This window comes from Papilio xuthus, unplaced genomic scaffold, assembly GCF_000836235.2.
Source record: "Papilio xuthus unplaced genomic scaffold, Pxut_1.1 DF827597.1, whole genome shotgun sequence".
Classification (NCBI taxonomy): Eukaryota; Metazoa; Arthropoda; class Insecta; order Lepidoptera; family Papilionidae; genus Papilio; species Papilio xuthus.
The window spans coordinates 1,523,005-1,546,126 of record NW_013531052.1 but is presented as its reverse complement, the minus strand read 5'-3'; the positions used below and the strand labels follow the sequence as shown (position 1 = coordinate 1,546,126).

General features: G+C 33.3%; 7 protein-coding genes across 8 annotated transcripts; 3 read left to right on the top strand and 4 right to left on the bottom strand.

Moving 5' to 3' along the window:
• Positions 1–28: 28 nt before the first annotated feature.
• LOC106118325 (KDEL motif-containing protein 1) lies at positions 29–3,012 on the bottom strand. Its single transcript, XM_013312968.1, has 6 exons — positions 2,744–3,012; positions 2,153–2,361; positions 1,623–2,079; positions 1,315–1,552; positions 904–1,203; positions 29–809 (listed from the first exon to the last, which is right to left on the bottom strand). The coding sequence occupies exons 1-6, from the start codon at positions 2,893–2,895 to the stop codon at positions 690–692; spliced, it is 1,476 nt and encodes a 491-aa protein (XP_013168422.1). The 5' UTR covers positions 2,896–3,012; the 3' UTR covers positions 29–689.
• A 543-nt stretch (positions 3,013–3,555) lies between these two features.
• On the top strand, positions 3,556–5,387 carry mRpL3 (mitochondrial ribosomal protein L3). Its single transcript, XM_013312969.1, has 6 exons — positions 3,556–3,751; positions 3,832–3,919; positions 4,005–4,229; positions 4,445–4,740; positions 4,837–5,001; positions 5,101–5,387. The coding sequence occupies exons 1-6, from the start codon at positions 3,702–3,704 to the stop codon at positions 5,351–5,353; spliced, it is 1,077 nt and encodes a 358-aa protein (XP_013168423.1). The 5' UTR covers positions 3,556–3,701; the 3' UTR covers positions 5,354–5,387.
• A 203-nt stretch (positions 5,388–5,590) lies between these two features.
• On the bottom strand, positions 5,591–8,393 carry LOC106118376 (protein SSXT). Its single transcript, XM_013313032.1, has 2 exons — positions 7,997–8,393; positions 5,591–7,064 (listed from the first exon to the last, which is right to left on the bottom strand). Exons 1-2 carry the CDS (start codon positions 8,216–8,218, stop codon positions 5,934–5,936), a joined length of 1,353 nt encoding a protein of 450 aa, XP_013168486.1. The 5' UTR covers positions 8,219–8,393; the 3' UTR covers positions 5,591–5,933.
• Positions 8,394–8,720: 327 nt separating this feature from the next.
• Amacr (Alpha-methylacyl-CoA racemase) lies at positions 8,721–10,568 on the top strand. The gene is made up of 2 exons (XM_013312919.1): positions 8,721–9,167; positions 9,457–10,568. The coding sequence occupies exons 1-2, from the start codon at positions 9,060–9,062 to the stop codon at positions 10,471–10,473; spliced, it is 1,125 nt and encodes a 374-aa protein (XP_013168373.1). The 5' UTR covers positions 8,721–9,059; the 3' UTR covers positions 10,474–10,568.
• On the bottom strand, positions 10,481–11,985 carry JMJD4 (jumonji domain containing 4). Of its 2 annotated transcripts, XM_013312918.1 has the most exons (3): positions 11,757–11,835; positions 11,404–11,683; positions 10,481–11,155 (listed from the first exon to the last, which is right to left on the bottom strand). In XM_013312918.1, the coding sequence occupies exons 2-3, from the start codon at positions 11,610–11,612 to the stop codon at positions 10,495–10,497; spliced, it is 870 nt and encodes a 289-aa protein (XP_013168372.1). In that variant the 5' UTR covers positions 11,613–11,683; positions 11,757–11,835; the 3' UTR covers positions 10,481–10,494. The 2 variants fall into 2 exon arrangements, with proteins under 2 accessions (XP_013168372.1, XP_013168371.1); XM_013312917.1 differs by having other exon boundaries at positions 11,404–11,985.
• Positions 11,986–12,015: 30 nt separating this feature from the next.
• On the top strand, positions 12,016–16,582 carry Pcif1 (Phosphorylated CTD-interacting factor 1). Its single transcript, XM_013312916.1, has 7 exons — positions 12,016–13,610; positions 13,816–13,956; positions 14,281–14,457; positions 14,726–14,994; positions 15,261–15,471; positions 15,764–15,822; positions 15,972–16,582. Exons 1-7 carry the CDS (start codon positions 12,681–12,683, stop codon positions 16,258–16,260), a joined length of 2,076 nt encoding a protein of 691 aa, XP_013168370.1. The 5' UTR covers positions 12,016–12,680; the 3' UTR covers positions 16,261–16,582.
• A 2,944-nt stretch (positions 16,583–19,526) lies between these two features.
• On the bottom strand, positions 19,527–22,743 carry Maf1 (repressor of RNA polymerase III transcription Maf1). Its single transcript, XM_013313022.1, has 4 exons — positions 22,012–22,743; positions 21,532–21,652; positions 21,073–21,350; positions 19,527–20,845 (listed from the first exon to the last, which is right to left on the bottom strand). The coding sequence occupies exons 1-4, from the start codon at positions 22,215–22,217 to the stop codon at positions 20,782–20,784; spliced, it is 669 nt and encodes a 222-aa protein (XP_013168476.1). The 5' UTR covers positions 22,218–22,743; the 3' UTR covers positions 19,527–20,781.
• Positions 22,744–23,122: the final 379 nt, after the last annotated feature.

Genomic DNA, 23,122 nt, shown 5'->3' with positions numbered 1-23,122 from the left:
ATGTATAATAAATAATATATTAATCTTTATTTAAAAAAAAATCGTCACAAACTGTTTGGCTAAATTAACTGTTTACTTTTAATTACTGTAAACCAGTAGTTTACCAGGTTTACATCATAAAGATTTGAAGCTTATTTTATCAATTACTGTACAGTATTTTAAAAAAATTAAATAAATATAGCTATAGTTAAACCATTTGTACCGTTAAACATATATTATTTATCTCCTATTTTATCTAAAACAGAATATTCTTCTAGGTCATTACATTTTATTTGTCATAGACTGAAAATCAAAGTAGTATCTATTAAGTCATAAAAACTAACATTCGTAGATGCTTTATATATAAAATAAAGCATTTGAAATTAAAATTTAATGCATTTTTCTTACACTGTCCTTAGTAGTAGAGAAGGTGAAGCGAGGATTTTGGGATTTATTCAAATATGACAGTTAAATATAAGAGGGGTAATCTTGCATTCTATTAAGTACTCCCATCAAACAGAATTCTCGCCTGCCCTACTATAATACTACTTTATACTCTGCAATAACCTATAATGTACTCAGGCACTCTTATGTTTTACTACGGGTTTTGTCTACAATGACACTTTTATTTAAACATATTGTCATCTCTCATATTCTCTTTGAAAATACAAAGACAACAATATGTCTGTTTTCGTTTTTTAATGAGAGCATCATAACTCTTCACGGTTTACCTCTAGACTTAATGTACAGTTGCACTCAAACTTAGGTTGTGGTACATGAGTCATACCTTCACGAATGGTCACTTCACTTGATATTCTCTTGCTCCATTCCTGAAATAAAGTAATAAAAGTTACTCATCTTATGTATGTTACACTTGAAACACTACATTCAGTTGGTAATAAGCACAAAAAGGCATATACTTACAGAGAATAATAATGCATGATAGCATATAATATGATGAGGTAGTAAGTTTTCTTCTGCAAATAGTCTTCCATTCTTAGCTATATTGTGAGCCTTATCATCATTTTTAAGTGCCCAATGTATCTTTTCAACTAAATCACTCAAGTCCCGTGCTACAGGCACGTAGTGTTCCCATTCACGAAGTTGACTATAAAAATGTTCGTAATATGGAGACTCCTGTTTCAAAACCATTCCACCTCCGGATAGAAGGTAAGGAAATCTATATGCTGCTACAGTTCCATCAATATTTATTTGATATTTGTACTACAACAATAACAAATTTAATTAATAGTATGTATTTATAATTTGTAACTTTTGAGTTAAAATTAATGATAGCTACCCTGGAAAAAAAGTATGGAGCAAAAAACAACTTACATCAAAAAACTTGAAGAATGACACATGTGGTTGTTTAGGGCCATACTGAGCTTCCTTTTCTCGATAAAAGAAGAAATTCGTAAGAGACACATTGAATAATTCAGGATTCTCTCGTGCAATGTCAATTAATTTTAGTCGCTCAGCTCTTGAGTCTCGTCCGCGCCAAAACACCATGGGCTTACGATCTTCCCACTTCTTTTCTACATTCCCTTGCACTGATAATGTGTCAAGAGTAACTCTGCATATAAACAATAAGAATTATAATAATGGCACATAGACAAAAATAAAGAAAGAACTGATTTAAATACCTTCCCATATTTTCTAATGCTGATTCAGTTATGTCATAAGTAGGCATTACAATATCCATAGTATCAACACTACCACACCATGAGAACATAGGAAGTGGCTCTGAGTCTTTATGTATCAATGGCCAATCACCTAAATTAATAACCAATTCCATGTCAGGTAACACAACCTTTCTTGTAAGAGATAAGAGGATATTGTCAGAAAACATATTAAATCCAATATGCTTGCCATAACAATCCCTGTATATTTGATTGTTCTTTATAACATAATGACAGAAACTAGTGCTTTCAGGTTTGTGATATTTATCTACAATCATTTTGACTTGTTTCTGCATATCTTGGTTGTTAAATGGTTTCAAGTCTTGTATAATACTTGCATATGAGGATGGACATTCATAGTTATTTAACCACAAATTTAAGTCTTTTTGGGGACAATCACATTGGTCTGCTTGAATAGGACCTGAAATAAATTGATTTTATTAAGTAAAAAAAGTCAATACCAGTTTTATAAATGTACTTGTCTATAAAAATACCTTCTAATGTCAATGGATAGTCATTTATGGGTTTGCTCTTGTAATAAATGCTAACTTTAAGATCCAAACATGTTTCATAAACCTTGTATCTAACTATAAAGCTGCCATCCTTCCTGTCAAGTGTGTTAACCCAAACACGGCAAAAGTTGTTTTTCACTGATCTTCCTTTTATCTCCACTGCAAAATTCTTTCCAAACTCTGGTGTATAACTGGAATGTAATATATTTTTATTGAAACCTTAATACAAAACTATATTCTTACCTCATTCATTGAAAAAATTAAGATAAGAGTTATATTTATTATGTATGGATGTTGTGCCAGTGGAAATCCACCATAACCTGTAAAATATATTTTCCTTCCAAACATCAGGTAAATTGTTGCATTTAACAGTTTTTGTGTTGCATTTGTAAATATTTTTTTCTATATCTTGGGGATCATTCATTACTTATATTATATGCAGAAAATATTTTAAAGTAGCTTAGATAAACAGAATTGTTTAGATCTTTTACTATATACACAAAGACATTACGTATTAATATAATCATTGCTTATTTTACATTGACATTGTGGTTTTGTAATCATTTCACTTACGTTTCTTCATTAAAAGAAGTAAAACTAACAATGAAATATCTAGCCGGCATCACAATATCTCTAGGGTGTAAACCCGGCCCAGTTAATGCTACCTCAAATGCACTAGATAAATGTATTATCATGACAAAATATTTCCAAATCATATATTTCATTTTAATATAAATCAGCGATAATAAAGAAAAATGAAAGAATCTGAAAGTATTTGGTTAGATTTGATAACGGATTTATTTGTTTTGTTGCAATATTAGAGTAAGAGTTCATCGACTTGTCAAATCAATGATAACCAAAGAGTATAATAAGTATACTATAACTTTATTTGTGACTGTCTCATGATAACCAGTTGGTAATGAAATTTTGAACTGGTAACATTTTGATGCTGTCAAAATTTTGTCTATGATTTGAAATCCTGTGTTGCAAACGTACGCAATTTCTTGCCAATTAGGCTACTCGGGATGGAAATCGGCGATATAAAGATCTTGATGACGACAGGTCACCTTTTAGGCTAATTGAAGGACAATGAGATTAGCACCTAAATGAAAAAATCACGCATTCACTCGTGCTGGTCCCCATTCTATGATTATTATAAATAGAAGTGTAAAAAAATAATTCCAATACATACTACCAATATAGCAGTTTCAGAGGCGTTGAAGTAGAAAATCTTGCTTGCTTTTATTTGTAACTCTAATTTAAGACAAAGACTTTCTAATAATAAAAAACTGTGCTTTTACTTTTCTACAGCGAATTTTAGTACCTCAGCTCTGGTTACTTAAGCTGTGAAAAAGGGCGATATCTTGTTCTTGTTGTTGGCAACACTGTTTTTTGTTTTTTTTCAATAGGATCAAAAAAAAAGGAAACTAATTTTGTAGGTTATATTTCGCTCTTAAATCTGCAATTATATATTCAGACTATGAATATATAATTAATCTTCATTAAAAAGAATTTAATCTTTAAGCCTATAATGGCTACTTCTAATATGAAAATATTGTGCTCGACCCTTAGCAGGTTAAGGTAAATAGACTAGTATAATCTCAAAGTACTTTTTATAAGTTTTATTTATATAAATTAACTTGATAAAATGTATGTTACAGAGTTGACTATATTCCTATAAGACAAAATGCTTTTTATAAACCACCAAAATATAGACCTCCACATTGGTTTGTACCTAAAGAGAGAGTGGTAAGATTATGTTAACAATATTTTTTCATAAATTAAAGTTTAAGAATTGCTTCCAGCATTACTACAATTTATTGTATTTTAACAGATGAGTGAAGATTTTCTAACACAAGAAAATAGAGATTTTATTGAAGAAATAATACAAGATAAACGTAATTCTCAAATTGCACTAGAATCCCCTTTAGCTCATGCAGACCAGCAAACAATTGAGTGGAATCCTTTTACACGAAGAGTTGGTTTAATCGCGCGAAAAATTGGTAACTATCCACTATGGTCAAAAGAAGGAAAGAAATATCAAACAACTCTTTTGCAGGTGACAAAACATTTTAATTACTAACTTCTAGTAAATCTTCTGGAAAACGTGTATATTCTTATTCCTTCAACATCACCTACATTTTCTCTCTAACATGTTATTTAAATTTGACTTGCCACATGGATGTATTTACTTTGTTTCCCCAATATTCTGTAATTAAAATAACATAGTTTATAATCCTGATAATGTTTTTTAATACTTTTATTAACTTTCAGGTAGTTGATAATCATGTTATAAAGTATGTACCTCCTGAGCAATTTAATCCCATGAAAACAACAAAAGTACAGTGGAAAGAAAAGAAAACATTAGGGTGTCTTTTAGTAGGGTCAGAAACTGTAGATCCCAGCACAGTCACCAAAGAATACTCTGGCATATTTAACAGTGTTGGAATGTTGCCAAAGCGACATCTATTTAGATTCATGGTTTCGCCACATGCAGCTTTACCAACTGGCACACCTTTGTTTGCTACACATTTTAGAGTTGGAGATCATATTGATGTTAGAGCTAAAACGTTAGTATGTTTTTTATGCAGTTGTAATATATTTTATAATGTTATATTATACGTAAGTCTATTACTAATGATTTTTAAAACTTTTTAAAATTATAGCATGGACAGAGGATTTCAAGGTGTAATGAAGAGATGGGGATTTAGTGGTATGCCTGCATCTCATGGTGTTACAAAAACACACAGAAGACCAGGTAATATAGGTGGTGGTGGAGAAAAGGCCAGGGTATGGCCTGGTACTAAAATGCCTGGTCACATGGGGAACAGGTGTGTATAAATATTTTCAACCACCTTGAAATGAAATATTTTTCTTGAAATTAAATATAATGACTGAATTTATAACTAAAATCATACATATATTTTTAGGTGGAGAACATTAAGGGGTGTGAAAATACTTCGTATAAACACAAAATATAACATTCTTTGGACATTGGGAGTTGCGATCCCTGGGGAAACAGGAGCTGTATGTTATTTATATGATACTATACTACCTCTGAAAAAACTTAAAACTGCACCACCATTTCCTACCCACCCAGCCAGTGATGACCTTCCATTAGAATACTATGATGAGTCTATACATCCATTTGAAGGAGAAACAATCTTATTTGATGAAGTGTAATTTATATTTATTCTTATAATAAAGTAGAAATACATATTTGCTTTTTATTTTAATTTCAAATAATTAAAAAAGTATGTAATTGAATTTGATATTGTCTGGAACTTGCTATGAAATTTGCCTATCTCACTAATAATTTCTATAAAATTCCTTTGTTTAAAGGTTATGAATTATAAACACCAATTTTTCCACAATCCCAGTCGTAAAACACCAATGAATATAAATAAAACAGCCTTTGAATAAGAAAATCATTTAATATTACAATCACTTAACTACTTATTAACTATAGACTATCTAAATTTTGATTTATAATACTTGTTCTACTTTTTTAAAATTTCATTGGGATATATTTGTTATGACTTCAAATTCAAATTAAACAATAATAAAACTTACAAAAGCTGTAATATCGAAGCAAATAAAATAAATATCTGATTATGTCCAGCTATCCAGCTAATTGCTTACTTCTAATTCACACATAATATTAGTGTGAAATAAAGAAATGTATTTTGATTATTCACAGTATTTGAGCAGTAATTCTTTAAACACAAAGCTTAACATTTAGTTTACTCCTACTTAATTAAATCTATTGCTGGTTGGGAGGTTGAAAACCATAGCCCGGGTATGGCTGCGGTGCACCAGAGGGTGGAGCTCCAGGTGCTGGTGCCCGAGCATAAGGATATGGAGATGGAGGATATTGAGAAGGAGGATAACCTTGTTGATAAGCATGCGGAGGATACGCCCCACCACTGGGCGGATAATTCTGTGGATTCTGAGGGTATGTTGATTGAGGTGGGGGTGCAGTTGACACTGAGGGTGCAGGACTGCCGGGTTGAGAAGAGGGATTAGAATATGGTGGTTGTGTAGCTGGAGGATAAGGCGATGGCTGCCCAGAAGGTGGATACTGTTGCCCAGGTGGACCACCTTGAGATTGTACCCCAGAAGCAACAGTTGAAGGAGGGGCATTGTTTCCATGAGAACTGGAATTATAAGTCGGCGATTGTGCTGACGGAGATCCATAGCCTGTACTTGTTGGATTTTGCGATGTATATCCACTAGGCGGTGGCTGAGGGGAACGGTTCGGTTGAGAAATTGGAGTGGAACTATATGCAGAAGTTGGTGTAGTGTTAGGAAATGGTTGAGATTGATATGGCTGAGGTTGGGCAGATGTTGAGTTGTAAGTGCTGACACCAACATTCGGATAATTAGCACCTGACTGAGGAGGTGGATATGCAGAATTGCCTGTATAAACAGGCTGACTTGCACCACGAACAGGGTATGGTGAGCCTGAAGCAGCAGGACTTCCAGGGGGAGGTGCATACGGCTGTTGAGCAGTTGATGGTGGATATCCTGGACCTGGATGAGTAGATGGTGGATAATTGCTAGGTGTTGTGGTGATGGGTGGACCATAAGTAGAATTAGGAGCATATCCTTGGGGCCCTTGTTGTGATGGATTTGGTGGTCCATAACCTTGACTGGGAGGACCATATCCACTTTGGGGAGGACCATATCCACTTGGGGCACCTTGATATTGACCCTGATACTGATTCTGTGGATATGGCCTTTGTCCATAAGACTGTGTTGGCCTAGTTGGTGCTGTGGAAACTCCTGAAGGTGGTCTATATGCTTGTTGCGGTGATCCTGGCACTTCTGCAGCACTTGATGGGGTATTCATTGGTCCTTGTGGTACATTACCAGCAGCAAGTTGGTGTGGTGGCTGAAGCATTGAAAGAATAAAATTACACACTCAATGTCCACTGTTGAAATAAGGCTTCAAAATTTGCCATCACAATTTGTAATTTAAAAAATATTAGCAATTTAGTTGAATATCACTATGGGAATTGATTATGATTTTAACATGCCAAGACAATGGAAAATAGTTTAAAAATTTGTGTATTGGTTCTGATACAAAATAACAAGATCTTAAGATCAATCTGAAAATTGACTCAAATCACTTTCTTTCGAAGAAATTGTAAAACTGGACCATCTTAGTAAATTAAGATTTTAGAATTTATTTACAATACTTGATTGATGGTTAAATTAGTATTAAGTACCAAATTTGCTATAAAGGTGAAGAACAACAATTTTATTCATTAAACTCATTAACTAAAAATTATTTTTCTAAACTTGATTACATAGTAAAATTAAACCAAAAGGACAGATTACCATATGGTACTTTAAGGAATTGGATATTTTTTTAATTTTATCTACAAAGTTATAAATTTGTTAATGTTTCTAGTCATTCAGTTAGCCTTCTAGATTTATAGCTATCCCAAATTATAAATTCAAACAAGTTAAAGCAAAATATAAATCATAAAACGAGAAATATACCCTTCCTTAATGTGTAACAAAGTAGATTTAATAGTTTTAGTCAAAATTATAGAGTATTTTAGAACTAGCAGATACTGAGTGACAAAATTAGAGATGTGCAAAATTATATTTGTCTACATACATTCAGATATTAATTTATGTTGTATAACGAGATGCAGTTTCATATATGTATGGTATTAAAAATAGCATGCTACTAAAACCCTTGCTCAGTGCTCGCGATACGATCTTTTCAGCTATATATAAAAGAGTATTTCTTGATCCGCCCAACAGGAAACACTCTATAAAAACAAGTCGACTGTAATTCAATCAATTATTTACCGGTAAAATTGCTTGTATGTTTTGATTAGCGTCAGCTACTGATGCCAAATAAACTAAGTTCCTGTGTAGCACTTGCTGGTACTGGTGACATTCCATTAATTGGCCTTTTGCTTGATACTCTTGAATTGTTTGAATTAAATGAGCGTTTTCATCTAACATTTTCTGAATTTGAGCAGGAGTCAGAGGTGGTCTATTTCCCCTTGGCGCAAATGCCACGGACATTTTGTTTAGATTTAATATGAGAAATAATCGGAAGCAATATAAATTATTGTGACAATGATCACGAAAATTTTAAAAAAGTGGTCTATAGCTTATTTAGACTTTTGTTTAACATAAATTCCAAATTACAACACAAATCCAAATCACTGGATAACTTAACAAAGCGTTAGCAACCATAAACAATTTGAATTTGATTATTATAGATTTTAAGACAAATACAGATTAAATATAAATGGAGCCCACCATAGTCTAAGTAAAATTAATTACTGAGGTGGTCATCGTTTTTACTCTGCTAGACATTGCAGGGATTTTGGAAGATTCAGGGAACTAAGGATCCCGATGTTGAATAGATAAATTGCTTTGAACATATCCAATCCACTACATAGGAATTGTATTAATATTACGACGTATTTTCAGCATTTTCTGGACTCTGGCTTGGAAGATATTTAAATAGCTAAGAACATGGGCAAATTTGCCATTTTTGAGTTGGTCACACTGGACTTTACATGAAAACAGCCTATGTAAATAGTTTAATAAACAAAACATCTTCACTCTCTAATTCAGTAAAGTATTCATAGATAAGGTACATTTGTACTTCATATGTGAGTTCATTACAAAAAGTAAATATTCTTTTAAACTGTTTATTTTTTAATTAAAATTCAATCAAGATTCGTAGCAATGAAATGTATATCAAGCAAAATAATAAGCCAAAATACAAAAAAATACCTATTGTATGTTAATCAAATGTATAAACATTATATTCAGTATGTATAGATGACATCTGCAAAGTAGACTTTAGACTTATCAATTTCACTTAGATAAAACAACGAATTTTGGGGTAACTATGGCTCTTAAAGGTGTAAAAGTAATTGAGATGATGGGGTTAGCTCCAGGTCCTCTATGTGGAACTATTCTTGCTGATTTTGGTGCGTCAGTTACAGTTATTCAAAAGGTCAGTAAAAAACTAATTTTATTACTGTCTAAAGATATCACAATCCTGAAGATCGTTATCTACTTAAAGCTAGGCCAATTCAGAATTATTTGATTTTATGTTTTAGTTATATTTCTTCTATTCTGAAATATAAAAGTTAGACAGCATTCTCCCTTTATTGTACTGCACTTTAATTAAATCAAGCACAAGCTGTTCTTTTGAATTTAATTCATAAATAATAATATTAATATTTAAAAATGTGAGAAGAATAATGTGCAAATAAAAAAGTAAAAAAATTTACTGTTAACAGATTGATAGCATAGCCAACATGGTGGATGTTATGTCAAATGGGAAAAAAACTATTAAAATAAATCTCAAGACCAATGAAGGTGTTCAAGTTTTCACCAAGATGTGTACTTCTTCAGATGTTCTGATTGATACTTATAGACCTGGAGTTATGGAAAAATTAGGATTGGGCCCAGAATCATTATCACAAATCAATCCAAAGTTGATATTTGCTAGATTATCTGGCTATGGACAGAAAGGGTATTATAAGAATAAAGGTGGCCATGATATAAATTATGTTGCTATGTCAGGACTGCTTTCCTTATTTCAAAAAAATAATGAACCACCATTTATACCACTTAATTTAGTTGCTGATTTTGCTGGTGGTAGTTTAATGTGTGTTCTTGGTATACTTATGGCACTCTTAGAAAGAAGTAACTCTGGCAAAGGACAAGTTGTTGATTGCAGTATGACGGAGGGAGCTGCTTATTTAGGAACATGGGTGTTTAAATCAAGAAAATTACCAATTTGGCAAGGAGAACCTGGAACAAATCTTTTAGATGGTGGGGCACCATTCTATGCAACTTATAGAACAAAAGACAATAAATTTATGTCTGTTGGTGCAATAGAACCTCAATTTTATTCTAACTTATTACAGGGGTTAAATTTGTCTGAGGATGATTTGCCAGATGACAATAATGAGCGAAAGGAAAAATTTCAAGAGGTGTTTTTGAGAAAAACTCAAGAGGAATGGAGTAAAATTTTTGATAAACTTGATGCTTGTGTAACCCCTGTCCTTGACATGAAAGCTGTGGATACACATGAGTGCAACAAATCACGAGAGTCATTTTACAAAGACAGTGACAATTTTATTGTACCAGAACCAGCACCAAAATTGTCAGCAACTCCAGGATATTCCTCAGGTAAAAAAGCTCAGCCCAAAGGTGATGAAAATGCAATCGAAATACTTCAAGAGCTGGGTTATAAAGAAAATGAAATTAATGAGTTGGTCAACATGGGCATAGTTAAAGCTAAACTGTGATTTAAATAATAATTTTAATACTTAATTCAGTAATACTTTAATTGTTTTAATAATATCTTCTACATTGTTTTTCAAACTTGGTATAAGGAAGTCATTTTGATATAAGGGATGTTGTTGTATTTTATATAATAATTTTATTAAAATATGTAAATCAAACTTCAAATGATTTATTCCAATAGTAAAATTATTAAAACTATATAGTTTTGCACCATGATATTGCTTGATTCTTTTATCACCTATGTGTATGATTAAATTGATAAATTCTATATAATCCATACCAAATACAGATTTTAGTATCAGTTGACATTGAGTAATAAATTCAGGGGTATTTCTGAATTCTTCAATTTCTTTTTCTACAGAGAACAAATTACTTTTAAGTTCTTCCCAAACTAGTTCTATATTACTGGCATTAATAAAGTTATGATTAATTGATATTGTATCCAGAGTATTTTCAACTTGATGATGCCAACCTGTAGGTACAAAAATTGCATCACCTTTTTCTTGAATCACATCAAAATACTTTACATCCGGATATGTTTTTGGATTAAATAATAGTGGTAAGTTGCCAAAGTTATCCTTAAGTTTGTTTTCTTCACCTGGAGGAAACAAAGTCCATTTCTTTCTGCCTACTACATTTACTGACCAGCTGTATGATGAATAAACATCGCAATGCAGAGGAGTCCTGGAAAAAAAAATTATGTTTCTGGGTAATTTTCTTTTTAAATAGGAGCTTTTGCTATTTATTAAAACCTAGTTGGGACCTTCCATTGAACATAGTTTGCATTGGAGTGTGATCCATTCTATCCTGTTACTCACTCTTGCATGTGCAAAATGTGATGTGCTTTAGAACATGTCTTTATTGAATTGGTAAAAACAAAGTTTACTTAAAAACATCCAAATAATTACTACATTTATAAATTACACACATACCAAGATCCTTCTGGTCCAATGTATACAAACATAAAATCATCGTCCTTATTATCTTGTGAATATTCATTAAGCCAGTCAGATGCAAAGATTTTAGGTACTTCATAAAACATATCATCTGGTTTTATTCTTCTTAAATGCCAATCTTTAAGATACAAGAGCTTATCTCTCTGACTATTTTCCAAATAAGACATGAAGTCTTGAACTTTCATGTATTGCTTGCAGTGTGCGTTATAATTAACTTTACAGCAGTCTGCCACAGGAGCTTCTAAGTCTCCATATTCTGTAGTAAAATGCTCATAATTAATACCTCCATTTTTTATCCAATTCTTGGAACAATTCCAATCTAAGCTTACATTTTTAATAACGCACGGTAAATTATTCATAATAAAATTCTCAAAAAAATAATCGTATGACAAATTACAACCATCCACAACTGATATTGTACAATTTCTATATTCATGTTTTGGAATACATTTATGCTCGAAATCGATTTCAATTTCAACCATTATATTTCAAAGTAAAACGACAATATAATTTGTATATGAATATTAAACAATACTGTAATAAAATTCAGATAATGTATTGTTTGTTTTTCTTTGCTCAGCAGCGAGCAGGGCAATAATCAGCTGTCATTTGTCAAAGTCATATCTAAAATCCAACAGACTTGAGGAATGCCAAAAGAAAATTGAAAAATGAACCCAAAAGAACCTTTAATTGCTTAAATAATACAATAACAAACGATAAATGCTTTTGTTTTTTTTTTGTCTTTAATATTTTAATAGTGTTAGATCTATTTGCAAGAAAAACCTTCCTATAATACACAACTAAACAATTTTTTAACTTGGTTCGGTAGAATCTACGTTTTCAACACAAGCTAATGTTATAATCTGTGCAAGGATGGCGATGCTTGGGAAGTAATACGTTCCGCCGAGTTCCAACAAAAAATATGTTGTTCGCGTAATTTGTTCATTTAAAATAAAGTTTTATTATATCGTTCGTGTTAGTAAAATTTCTATGATAAATTCAACATTTTGAAACATTTAATTCCGATTATTATCATGCGTCAGTGTAAAATTTATGAATTTTCTCCTGCACTCTGTCTTGGCGGCAACAATACGATGAATATCAACAAAGATATTGCTCTTATAGGAAACTTATTAGTTCATTAGTGTTAGTGGGAATTAAAGTTACAGATACAATTTTGAATTAGATTACAGCTTTATTTATTTTTTTATTTTACTGTGTACCTACTATTGATCATTTATACAAAATACACGATGAATGATGTCCGTGACAAAGTGTCTGCCGGTTCCTCAACGTGGGAGGGTGGCGTTACGCACGGTGAACCACCACCTGAAGCGCAGTCGTCGCCAAGCGCTGGCGGAGAAACTCCTCAAACTCCTGGAGCGCCGGTCCCGTTAGCCCAGCATCTCGCTGCAGATTTGCATCCAGACCTCATACAACAGGGATGGCGAAAGTATTGGTCTAAACGAGAGAATAGGCCATATTTTTGGAATAAAATATCAGGAGAATCCATGTGGGAATTGCCAGCAGTAAAAAGAGATTTTGATCCAATTACAGACCCCTTAGGGATATGCCACACTGGCCCACCTCCTGCTGGCAGTGTCACACCGAGTGCTAGCAAACGGCGACCTTCTGAGGATAATGGCCCTCCACCAAAGAAGTTTGTTTTAGCTGGTCCTTGGGATATAGAAGTACCAACAAATGTTGTAATATATGAACGTCCACCGACTATATGTCCGCATCCCCATCCTGAAATAGAGGGATTTAGATTCACTTTAGCAAATAAACTGAGGCAATGTTATCAAGAGCTGTGTCACACAAGAGAAAGCATAGATGCACCAAAGGATTCATTTAATCGTTGGTTAATGGAGAGAAAGGTAAATGATCAAGGTGGTTCAGATCCGCTGCTGCCTAGTCATTGCTTTCCTGAAATATCAAGATCTATGTATGAAGAAATAATGAATGATATACCTATAAAGCTGACACACACGAAATTTACGGGTGATGCACGAAAACAATTGTCTCGGTATGCTGAGGCAGCAAAGAAAATGATAGAGTCACGGAATGCATCACCGGAGAGCCGTAAAGTAGTAAAATGGAATGCAGAGGATACATTCCAATGGCTGCGGAGAACTGTTGGTGCTACATATGATGATTTTCAAGACAGATTGGCACATCTTAGAGTATGTCTTAAATCAATTTAAACTTTTATTTAATGTAGTCTTACAGTTGGCATTAATTTAAATTATAATTCATAGGAAGAATTTAGCAAATGAAATGGATTTAGAGAACTGTCATATTATTATTTAATTGAACTATGATATTCAAATAAAAAACAAGGTTCAAGTTTAATACTGCATACTAACAAACTTTCTCTTTTTTTTCTAGAGACAATGCCAACCTCATTTAGCCGAAACAGCAAAAGCATCAGTGGAAGGAATTTGCCTAAAAATATATCATTTATCAGCAGAATATGCAAGAAAAATTAGAGAAAAACATAGCTTTTTATTAAAAGAAAATGGAATTCAGGTACTATACAAAATATTAAAATGTTACACTATGTTAACACAATTGAGAGGCGTATAAAAAAAAATACACAAAAATGTTAAGTTAAAAAAATTATTTTTATTGGTGTGCTGTTTCAATTTAAAATTCTTAAGCTACATTTTTATTCAATACAATTTTATTGAATTCTTCTTAAAAAAACGTCAGATAAATTTACATGTGTAATTAAAAAGTATGCAAAGCAAATGATGGGCATCGAACTCAGACCTGCAGATAACGAGTGCTTATACTGAGCCTCCAATATTCGAGAGGGTGGAGCGAAGTAAGAGTGCGTGTGTGTTATTACAGGAGCTAACGGCACCACTGCAACAGGCGGCGCTTCGCAAGGTGTGGTGCTACCCGGTGCAGTGCGGCATCCCCGCGCCCCGCTCGCCCCTCGTCGAGCACTTCCTAGACCGCGACCAGGCGCTGCTGCGCTACCTCGGCGACACACAAATCATCAATGCCACATATCTACAGAAATTGGTAAATAAATAACATATAATATTCAAAGTATACTGTCCAGGATGTTTATTTCTTATTCATTTCAGTGAAATATCATGTTAATCTCAAAATGTAACAAGGTCAAATATTTTTATGCCAGAATGTGGCAAATGAACGGTAACTTGGTATTGCTAAAATATCGAATCGAACATTGCTCAAAGATTTATTTCAGTATATGAAAGGTGGCTTAGATTTTTTTAGTTTAACGTAAATTGTGAGAGAAGATGTAACAAAACCATGTTTGTTGCAGGAGTGCCTGTACAGATACAGCTGCTTTGACGACAAGAAGTTCGAGCAGTTTCTGTCGCGCGTGTGGTGCGTGCTACGGCGCTACGCGGCGTGGGTTGGTGCGGGCGGTGACGCGCATCTCACGCAGATGTCGCTGCCCGTGCCCGTGCTCGAGTGCCTGCATCGGTGCTTCGGAGTCACCTTTGAATGCTTCGCCAGCCCCCTTGACTGCTACTTCAGGCAGTACTGTTCAGCATTCGCAGATACAGACTCATACTTTGGCTCTAGGGGGTGAGTAAATCTTGATATTTTCATACAGTAGTATAAAAACTAAACTGTATCCTTTAAACATGATGTATTAAGTACTTGTTGGTTTTATAATTATCTACTGTGATTAAGTCAATTGTGCTTGTTAAATAGAAAAATAATTGTTTTGTTGAATCATCAATGTAATTTTTTTTTAATTAGTAATGATAATTAAGTTGACTTAATGCTATTTCCGATGCTGGGAATACCAATCATACATATAGTAACAGTATGCAATATTTGTGGTACAGTCCATTCCTGGAGCTGCGTCCAGTATCAGGGTCGCTGGTGGCGCACCCGCCGTACTGCGAGGAGCTGCTGGAGGCGGCGCTGCGGCACATGGAGCGCCTGCTGCAGGAGTCCGCGGAGCCGCTCAGCTTCGTGGTGGTTCTGCCCGAGTGGCCCGACAGACATACGCACGCACTGCACAAGCTGCAAGCCAGCCACTTCAAACGGAAACAGGTAAATGACAGCAAAAAACGGCCGCAGACACGTAGCAATAGATGTGCACGTACCCGTTCACAAAAGCGTGCGCGCTCGCACACAGATGAGTTTTATTTTACTTACTCCGCTGGCGCATCGACCCAAAGTGGGTCTTGGCCTCCGACACAAGTTTTATTTTATGTATATTTTAAAACGTAAAATAAGAAACGCGCGTCGCAATTTAATGAAAATACATTATCGACGCCGTCTCATTGTGATCTAATTTATTAACTACCGGTTTTTTTAAACTAGGCGGTGTAAATAATTTCAGGTCGTTATACCAGCTTTTGAACATGAATATCGTCATGGATTCCAACACGTCCTTCCAAAGTAAGTCAATCATCACTATACATATCACATTTTCAAAATGATCTCATCAAGACTCACAATATACCTAAATTACAGTAAATCTCTTTCTTAAAATAGCTCGATTTACTTCTTTAATTTTAACAAATAATACAGTAGAAATAATGTACCAGGAACGAGGTGTACTTTCGTTGGGGCGGTGGCACAGTGGTGGTGTGGCTGCAGAACGCTGCGGGGTTCGCGCGCTGGGGGCCCACAGAAGACCGCGTGGAAGCGCTGCTGGACGCGTGGCGGCCGCGCGCCAAGCTGCGCTCCCCGCCCCCACCAAACCCCACGCACCCCGCTAACTCCGCGCACCCCGCACACCCAACACACCCCGCACACCCCGCGCCGCCCCCCAACAACGACACCGACAACGCCAACGCCGCACCAGGCAACGCAACGCCCGCAGATAAACGCTAGCTGTGGCTTTCATTCTATTGTCTATGAAACAACATAGACAATATTTGACATTACAAGTGTCGTGGTTAAACAATTTTAGTTGCGTCGCCACATCACATCGATTTACAAAATATGGACTCAAATTGCTAATAATGTTTGCGCTTTAGCAATCAATCTAATACATAGAAACAGATATTTAGAAACGGAGCGTGCGTTTTTCTCTATGGTGCAGTATATAATGTAAAGAACGCGAAAGTTAACTTACCTCCACTAAAAAAATTCACTATTTAAAATAATTTAGTAAAAAGCTTTTCTTTTGCATACAGAATTAGTTAAAATTACGAAAACGATTATTTGAAATAATGTCATTTCAATTAAAATTTTATGCAAATAAAGATATAAATTGTATGCTTCTAACCGTGGGTTTCTGAGATCTAAATCTCCGTAAGATACATGTTGTCTCTTGTCAAAGATAGTGACAATATGTTCTATATCAGAGTTTTCGGTCTCAATAACCTACGGTAAGTATTTGAAATATTTGATTGCCAAATAATTATGAATATATTGTCTATTTACTTGTGTTCACACAGCAAAAGATAGTGTGATTGTGACTATTTGAAGAATTTAATGAAGTATGAATAGATATAGTAGGAATATGCGGCATAAAGACTGGTAAGGATTTTAGAATGTATGTGCGTGTGTGGGTAGATACATACATGTATATAATGTTGATGGATTCAGAACAATGTAATATTTATAAAATTATAAACATATGTATGTAATAGTCTGTTTGTCAGATTGTTTTGACATCAAACAGATAGTAACATAAAACTGTTTATAGAGTGGACGTTACAAACACTTTTTTTATTTAACAATAATAGCAATCAATCGCCAGTCTCGCTATCCATAGACTTCCTACTACAACGGACAATGGAAGCTGGAACCTCTTTGGTACCTCTTTTTGTGATTACAGTTTGGTTTGTAACGTCCCGTCTATTGATATATCTGTATGTCAATTGTCTAAAGTTACAGCAATTATACAAATAACGCACATCATAGCATTCTTAAAGCAATAATAAATACTTAAGGGCTCCACTTTGTCATGTTAAATGGCTTATCGTTAGTTTCTGAGACCAAATTATTGTATAAAACATATCGTCATCCCTCTTATTTTACTTGACAAAATAAAGCTAGCAATAATATGTTTTATATAACGATTTTGGTGTCAGAAACCAATGAATAATGGCATAAAGTACAGTTTGCTTTAAGTGTGAGAGAAATTTGACGATTTTTATGCAATGAATTTCTACATTTATCATGACATAGCATAATATTTATTTAAATGAATTCTATGTGCATATAGACTTAAGATACCAAATGCTTATAAAATGTTGTTTATTAGACAAATAAAATGGCTTATCGAGCTATTTTTATATAGTTAAAAATATATCTATTATATTTAATAAGACGGATTCGGCATTTGCTGTCGAATGTAGAGGTTATATGATTAGAGTAAAATATTATATAAGAAAAGTAGGACTGCCATTTGTTTCACTTTTGATAGATCTAAAAAAATCAATTTTAACTTTTTTCAAATATTTTTTTTATTTATTATACTTTTTTTTTACTTAATAAATTAAATATCTACATTGTGATTGAAAGTTTTATATGTATTTTTTTTTCATATTCTATTTTCTATTCTTTTTTATATAATAAAGAAAAAAATTATTAAAATTATCACTAATTTTGACAGAAAAAGATGAATTTAAAAATAACAAATGGTAGATCTATGTTCTAAAATTAATCTATAGCGAATAAGCAAGAAAAACACAATTATTCAACTTGGCGATAGCCTCAGAATTCCTGCCAATCGATGTATAGAAATGCAGTAAGAATTATAACTACATTTTATATTAATTTTATTTTGTGTGGTGTTTTCAAACATTATTATGGTAAGATATTGATATCTTATCTATGGACCTGTTTAATTTCTTTAGGAATTTAGTCCTATTAATATTATCAGTGATATTAAAAAAGACCATCACAATTCACTTTTTACTTTATATACAATTCTGTAAATCTAACCATAGGTTTCCACTGACGAAACACACCTGTACATAAGAATAAAAAAAATGACACCAATATCGAAGTAACTGACGAAAAGATTTACATCTCTTATATTAATAGAGATGTAACTTTTTTCGTCGTATTGATCATGTTTGTTGTGTGCTTGTTTCGCCAATGGAAACCCACGGAAATATGTACTTGTATAATGTTATACTACTTGTAAGAATTTTTATCTGTTTGTATCAATTATAAGTTTAAAAATCAATTTTTAAATGTGATAATATATTCTTAGTTTCAAACTTAGTGTAATTTCTAAGAATGATTTTTAAATGTCTCTCACATAATCACGTTTAACACAACATTGTGTAGGTTCTGATGATTAACGGTGCCTTTTTTATGATTACAGATGTCATAGTCCATATTTTTAAAGCAATAAGTATTAAGTACAATGCGGGAGCCGGCCGCTACTAGCATACTTTATAATCTGACTTTCAACCAAATTATACTTGTACATATGTTTTGGTTTGCATATCACAATACTTTCAAACGACGCCTAATGAAGCTAACCTTTTAATAAATTCAGAATATTAAAAAATAATAATATGATTGTCTTCCGGCGGGCGCAGGTCGCTTACCTATTATTGTTATAAAGATTTCATGTGTTTAATGATTTTTACAACATTCAAATCAATTATGAACGCGTGTGGATCGACGTGGACTATAAATATAAGATTATGTAGAGTTTGTACATAGAATCGTGTAATGTACATAATTTTCGACATGATTTTGTTTATTTACTTAATGTAAGTTCTTTTAAGAGTCCCTTTTTCACTGTTGTAAATTACGATAAAGATATATTTTGATTGTTCGTCATTATATTTTTTAAAAAATCATGTTGTTTTTTTTTATTCCATCAGGATTCTACTGCTTCCCACACTGTTCAATTTATTTCATAAAGTACACATTTTTTTCTCTCTTACCAGATACATTTACAGTATTTTTGGTGATTTCCTTTTTGTTAATTGTGTGAACAAAAGTAATTGTAAAAAGAATAGCCTTATAACTAGCCAATATATTAGAAAAACCAATATTGTTTGCACCTCGTTTACAAGCTGGGGAGTAATAAAATATATGACGCTCTCGCCACTCTTCCACCTTTTAAAAGTAAAGGATGGGATGTATTGATTCAAATAAAAAACATTTAGAGAAAGAAAATATATTTAGAAAATAAAAATACATGTGTTAACTAATATTAGAAGATTGCCACAACAAATTACAGGCGGATTTACGAAACAGATCACATCGAAACTTTGTTAAGAATATATCACGTTAAATAATTTAGCATTAATAAAGAAATGGCTGAAACATATTTAAACTTTAGAGATGTCCAGAATTGTTTTTTTTTCTATACAATAGTGTATTAAAATGTGAGATACCCATTTCCAATATTTTTTTTACTTTCGTCAGATTTATTTTTATACTTTGGTCATAGTCTTTTTTATTTAGATGTATTATATTGACTTCCAGCAGTATTTTTATAATGTAGAAATAACTTACTTGTGACTTCTCTTAATTCGTCAATAAGTACTTCAAGGCTAAGTTTTACAACATTTTGTATTACATTTATTAACACCAATTTTTATTGGGAACGTTATGTTCAGCCTCGCAAGAAATTGTGCAAAATTAATATAGAACTTTAAAAATCTTATTGTTGCCATATTTTGGACACAAATAAAGTGATTTTTTTTTATATGTAACAAACTCAAAAATCACTCCTTAAAACTATCATAAATCTATTCATGAACAATATTTTTACCTTACCTTTTAATTCTACCTTAAGATTGATAAAAAATTGATAGAAATGTCGCATTCATTTTGAGTCTACACCGATAAACAAATTGTGTGGTTAGACTTAATGTAAAAATAATTGTGTCACTTTTGCATTAATGATAATTTCAATGAAAATGGAGCATCACAAGTGTTGTATGTGAAAGGTAAATACTTTCCGCTAAAAAGAAAAATGTATCATGCTTACGAAAAATAACTACTAACCTCTAGTGACTGTTACCTTTCCGGGGTAGACAGAGAAACTATTACTTACCTAGGCTTTCTCGCCTCAAGTAAAATAGTGTCTATAACCAAGCACCAACATGAAAAATTTGTGATTTAAACATATTACACAAACTTCAATCTCAACTAGCCACTTTACCAGAAACCTTCAGGGTACTCCGTCTACTTCATTACTAAATTATTATTGACATGATCCCAATATCCTGCATTATTTAAAAAAAAAATCAATTGTTATAAGTAAATTTGTGAATAACTACTTAATTATTGAACAATATTATAAATTGCAATAACCTATGGATTATCTACTATTTTCTGCTAAGTATTGCTCTAAGTAATATAAATGTAAATATATTTTGAAATAAGAAAAAAGAAATAAGTGCAGTACATAAAAATTTGATTGTAAACTTAGTTATATTCTTCATCTTCATCCATAGCAAAGTCCACGCCAGAGTCCACAGCACACACGGGGCTAGAAAAAGAATAACATATTGTAAACATCTTAATAATGTGTATTATCAATCAAATTTCTTTTTAAATGTTCAAATACTGAGTGAGAAAAAAAAATATGGGTTAAAAAATTATGCATCATGAAACTATGGGATATGTTACTTTTAAACACAAAATATTTCTTAACACAACATATCAACTAGTTTTATATAATATTGTTGTAAAATTAAGTCCTTTAAAATGCATTACCTCATTGCTCTGCATGTAAAGAACACAATCCGTTTGAGCTTCTTGTTGTAGAAGAAGTAGTTGAAAGTCCACAGACAGCCGGGCTCGCCGAAGGGGTCACTAGCAAGGTCAGGCCCATAGCTGTAGATGCGGCAGTCTGCAAGCGCCACCTCGTCGTCTATGGCGGCCCACAGCGCCGGCCGCAATTGACGCCAACGCGCGCCGCCCACCGCCGATAGCGCCGCGTCCACCGCGCCTTGCGCCCACGTGACCGATGGCTCCGCGCTGAACTCGTTGCTCTGATGTTTACATTATATTATTGTTACACAAGTACCAGCAACATTAAAGAAATAATTTTAGATATTAGAGAACTTTATCATGTTTCTTATTTATATATAAAAAATATGGCAAAATCATTGACAGTAAACTTAAAAATACAGCCATGGTACATCACTTTGAGTTAAAATAAATATACTTTACCTTTGCCATTGAAAAATCATAATCAGGGAATGCCGCATTCAATGTTGCAATTAAATAGAATAATGTCTTCCGCGATATTGTATCACAGAGAACTCCATCCTCATCTCCTGACAGGCTGCGACTACAAATAAAATATTATTACTCCATCAATATACCTTGCTCAAATGAAAAAGAATTGCAAACATAGCTCATCTGAACCTCTATCAAACTATATTATGTAAAACTGTCTCTCTCAGACAAATTATTTACTACCTAAGTATTATTGTAAGTTATACACAAAATTGACTGGTACTAATTAATAACATGTACTACTGAGTGTCAGTGTAACAAATGAAGTGAAAATAACAAGTAATGGCCCACCATTACTCATTTTTCTTGTAAAGCACCCTAATAACAACTGCATTAGTTTCTATAAATTTATTACAGCAGGTAGTTTTTGGAAGGAAGAAACAAATATCTTTGTTTACAAAGAACATATACCTGTATGTAACACCTTCTGGAGGTGACAGTGCTTGCAGGTTGTGAGTGGTTTCTCCATCAGCAGTAAAACGCTTGTAGAAGGCTTTCTCGCTTCCCGCCATCTTACAGCTGTAACTTTCAACACGACCCTGCACGGCGCTGTCGCCGTTCAAGATCGAAAGTGCGCGGCTAAGCGCTTCCAAGCGACCGCTTTCCAAAAGTTTCATCTTCAGTATTTTGAGTTTTGTTTTACCCACTAAAACTTCTGATTATAAATGCTGTGCTTGTATATTTGCAGCACGGTGCATTACTTCTGTACATAGCAGAGGGGTGTATGAATATTCCTTTTCTTTTTGAATGGAGAAGATTAACACTCGGAATTAAATTCGACTTCTGTTCTTCCGCGCTGATGGGATGCGGGAACATCACAAATAAGAGAAGAAGTAGAGATTTTCTAATTGCTGTTAGAATTCGTATCAGTGTATTTTTAGCTCGCTGAGCCCTCTGTCTACAATAGCGCGTCACTACACTTGTTGTCCTACAAATTTTCACAAACACAAATCGTATTGTTAAAGATCAAAATCCATGAAAGACATCGTTGATAACGTTAAATAAACACAGCAAAGTAATATTTATAAACTATCAATTACGATTGAGGAAGTATTGAAGTGCAATTGGATTTTTAACTCACAATCACAGTACCATTACACAATACTCAAAGCAGAGTCTATAAAAAACGAAACAGTACGATTACACAAACACAAAGCACAATAGTGATGTGATACACAGATCCGAATACCGATTACAAGTGGCATTGCTTGTTACTTGGACGGTTTCCGATTTTGATACATTTTTACTTTTTTTAATACCAACGTCCATTTGTTTATTCAAAAGGAAGAAGAAAAATATTAAAATTATTAGAGCAGCACTTTTACGAAAGCAGATACCTTTAATTGATTAACAAAATTTACAAGTTGAAAAAAAAGGAAATGATCGCTATACTTTACAGGCATGCGAAACTCTATTAGTCTATGGTACAAATTGAACGCAAACGGAGATCCTCCATCTTGAAAATTGTGTCTATCCCACTCATAAGTTTCTCTATAATTTTTGGGCTGTTTAAAAAAAAAAC

Bases quoted from the DNA above. Each gene is read 5' to 3' on its own strand.
- LOC106118325 (XM_013312968.1), bottom strand. From the start codon at position 2,895: ATGAAATATATGATTTGGAAATATTTTGTCATGATAATACATTTATCT. The intron at 2,080-2,152 runs GTATTTTTATAG...AATTTATTTCAG, and splicing joins CTATCCATTGACATTAGAAG to GTCCTATTCAAGCAGACCAA. The intron at 810-903 runs GTAAGTATATGC...ACTTTATTTCAG, and splicing joins ATCATGCATTATTATTCTCT to GAATGGAGCAAGAGAATATC.
- Pcif1 (XM_013312916.1), top strand. From the start codon at position 12,681: ATGAATGATGTCCGTGACAAAGTGTCTGCCGGTTCCTCAACGTGGGAG. The intron at 14,458-14,725 runs GTAAATAAATAA...TGTTTGTTGCAG, and splicing joins CCACATATCTACAGAAATTG to GAGTGCCTGTACAGATACAG. The intron at 14,995-15,260 runs GTGAGTAAATCT...TTTGTGGTACAG, and splicing joins TCATACTTTGGCTCTAGGGG to TCCATTCCTGGAGCTGCGTC.
- mRpL3 (XM_013312969.1), top strand. From the start codon at position 3,702: ATGGCTACTTCTAATATGAAAATATTGTGCTCGACCCTTAGCAGGTTA. The intron at 3,920-4,004 runs GTAAGATTATGT...GTATTTTAACAG, and splicing joins TTGTACCTAAAGAGAGAGTG to ATGAGTGAAGATTTTCTAAC. The intron at 5,002-5,100 runs GTGTGTATAAAT...ATATATTTTTAG, and splicing joins CCTGGTCACATGGGGAACAG to GTGGAGAACATTAAGGGGTG.
- JMJD4 (XM_013312917.1), bottom strand. From the start codon at position 11,909: ATGGTTGAAATTGAAATCGATTTCGAGCATAAATGTATTCCAAAACAT. The intron at 11,156-11,403 runs GTATGTGTGTAA...TTTTTTTTCCAG, and splicing joins ATTGGACCAGAAGGATCTTG to GACTCCTCTGCATTGCGATG.
- LOC106118376 (XM_013313032.1), bottom strand. From the start codon at position 8,218: ATGTCCGTGGCATTTGCGCCAAGGGGAAATAGACCACCTCTGACTCCT. The intron at 7,065-7,996 runs GTAAATAATTGA...TCAATGCTTCAG, and splicing joins ACATACAAGCAATTTTACCG to CCACCACACCAACTTGCTGC.
- Maf1 (XM_013313022.1), bottom strand. From the start codon at position 22,217: ATGAAACTTTTGGAAAGCGGTCGCTTGGAAGCGCTTAGCCGCGCACTT. The intron at 21,653-22,011 runs GTATATGTTCTT...TTTTATTTGTAG, and splicing joins CCAGAAGGTGTTACATACAG to TCGCAGCCTGTCAGGAGATG. The intron at 20,846-21,072 runs GTAATGCATTTT...TTCTTTTTCTAG, and splicing joins TTTACATGCAGAGCAATGAG to CCCCGTGTGTGCTGTGGACT.
- Amacr (XM_013312919.1), top strand. From the start codon at position 9,060: ATGGCTCTTAAAGGTGTAAAAGTAATTGAGATGATGGGGTTAGCTCCA. The intron at 9,168-9,456 runs GTCAGTAAAAAA...TACTGTTAACAG, and splicing joins CAGTTACAGTTATTCAAAAG to ATTGATAGCATAGCCAACAT.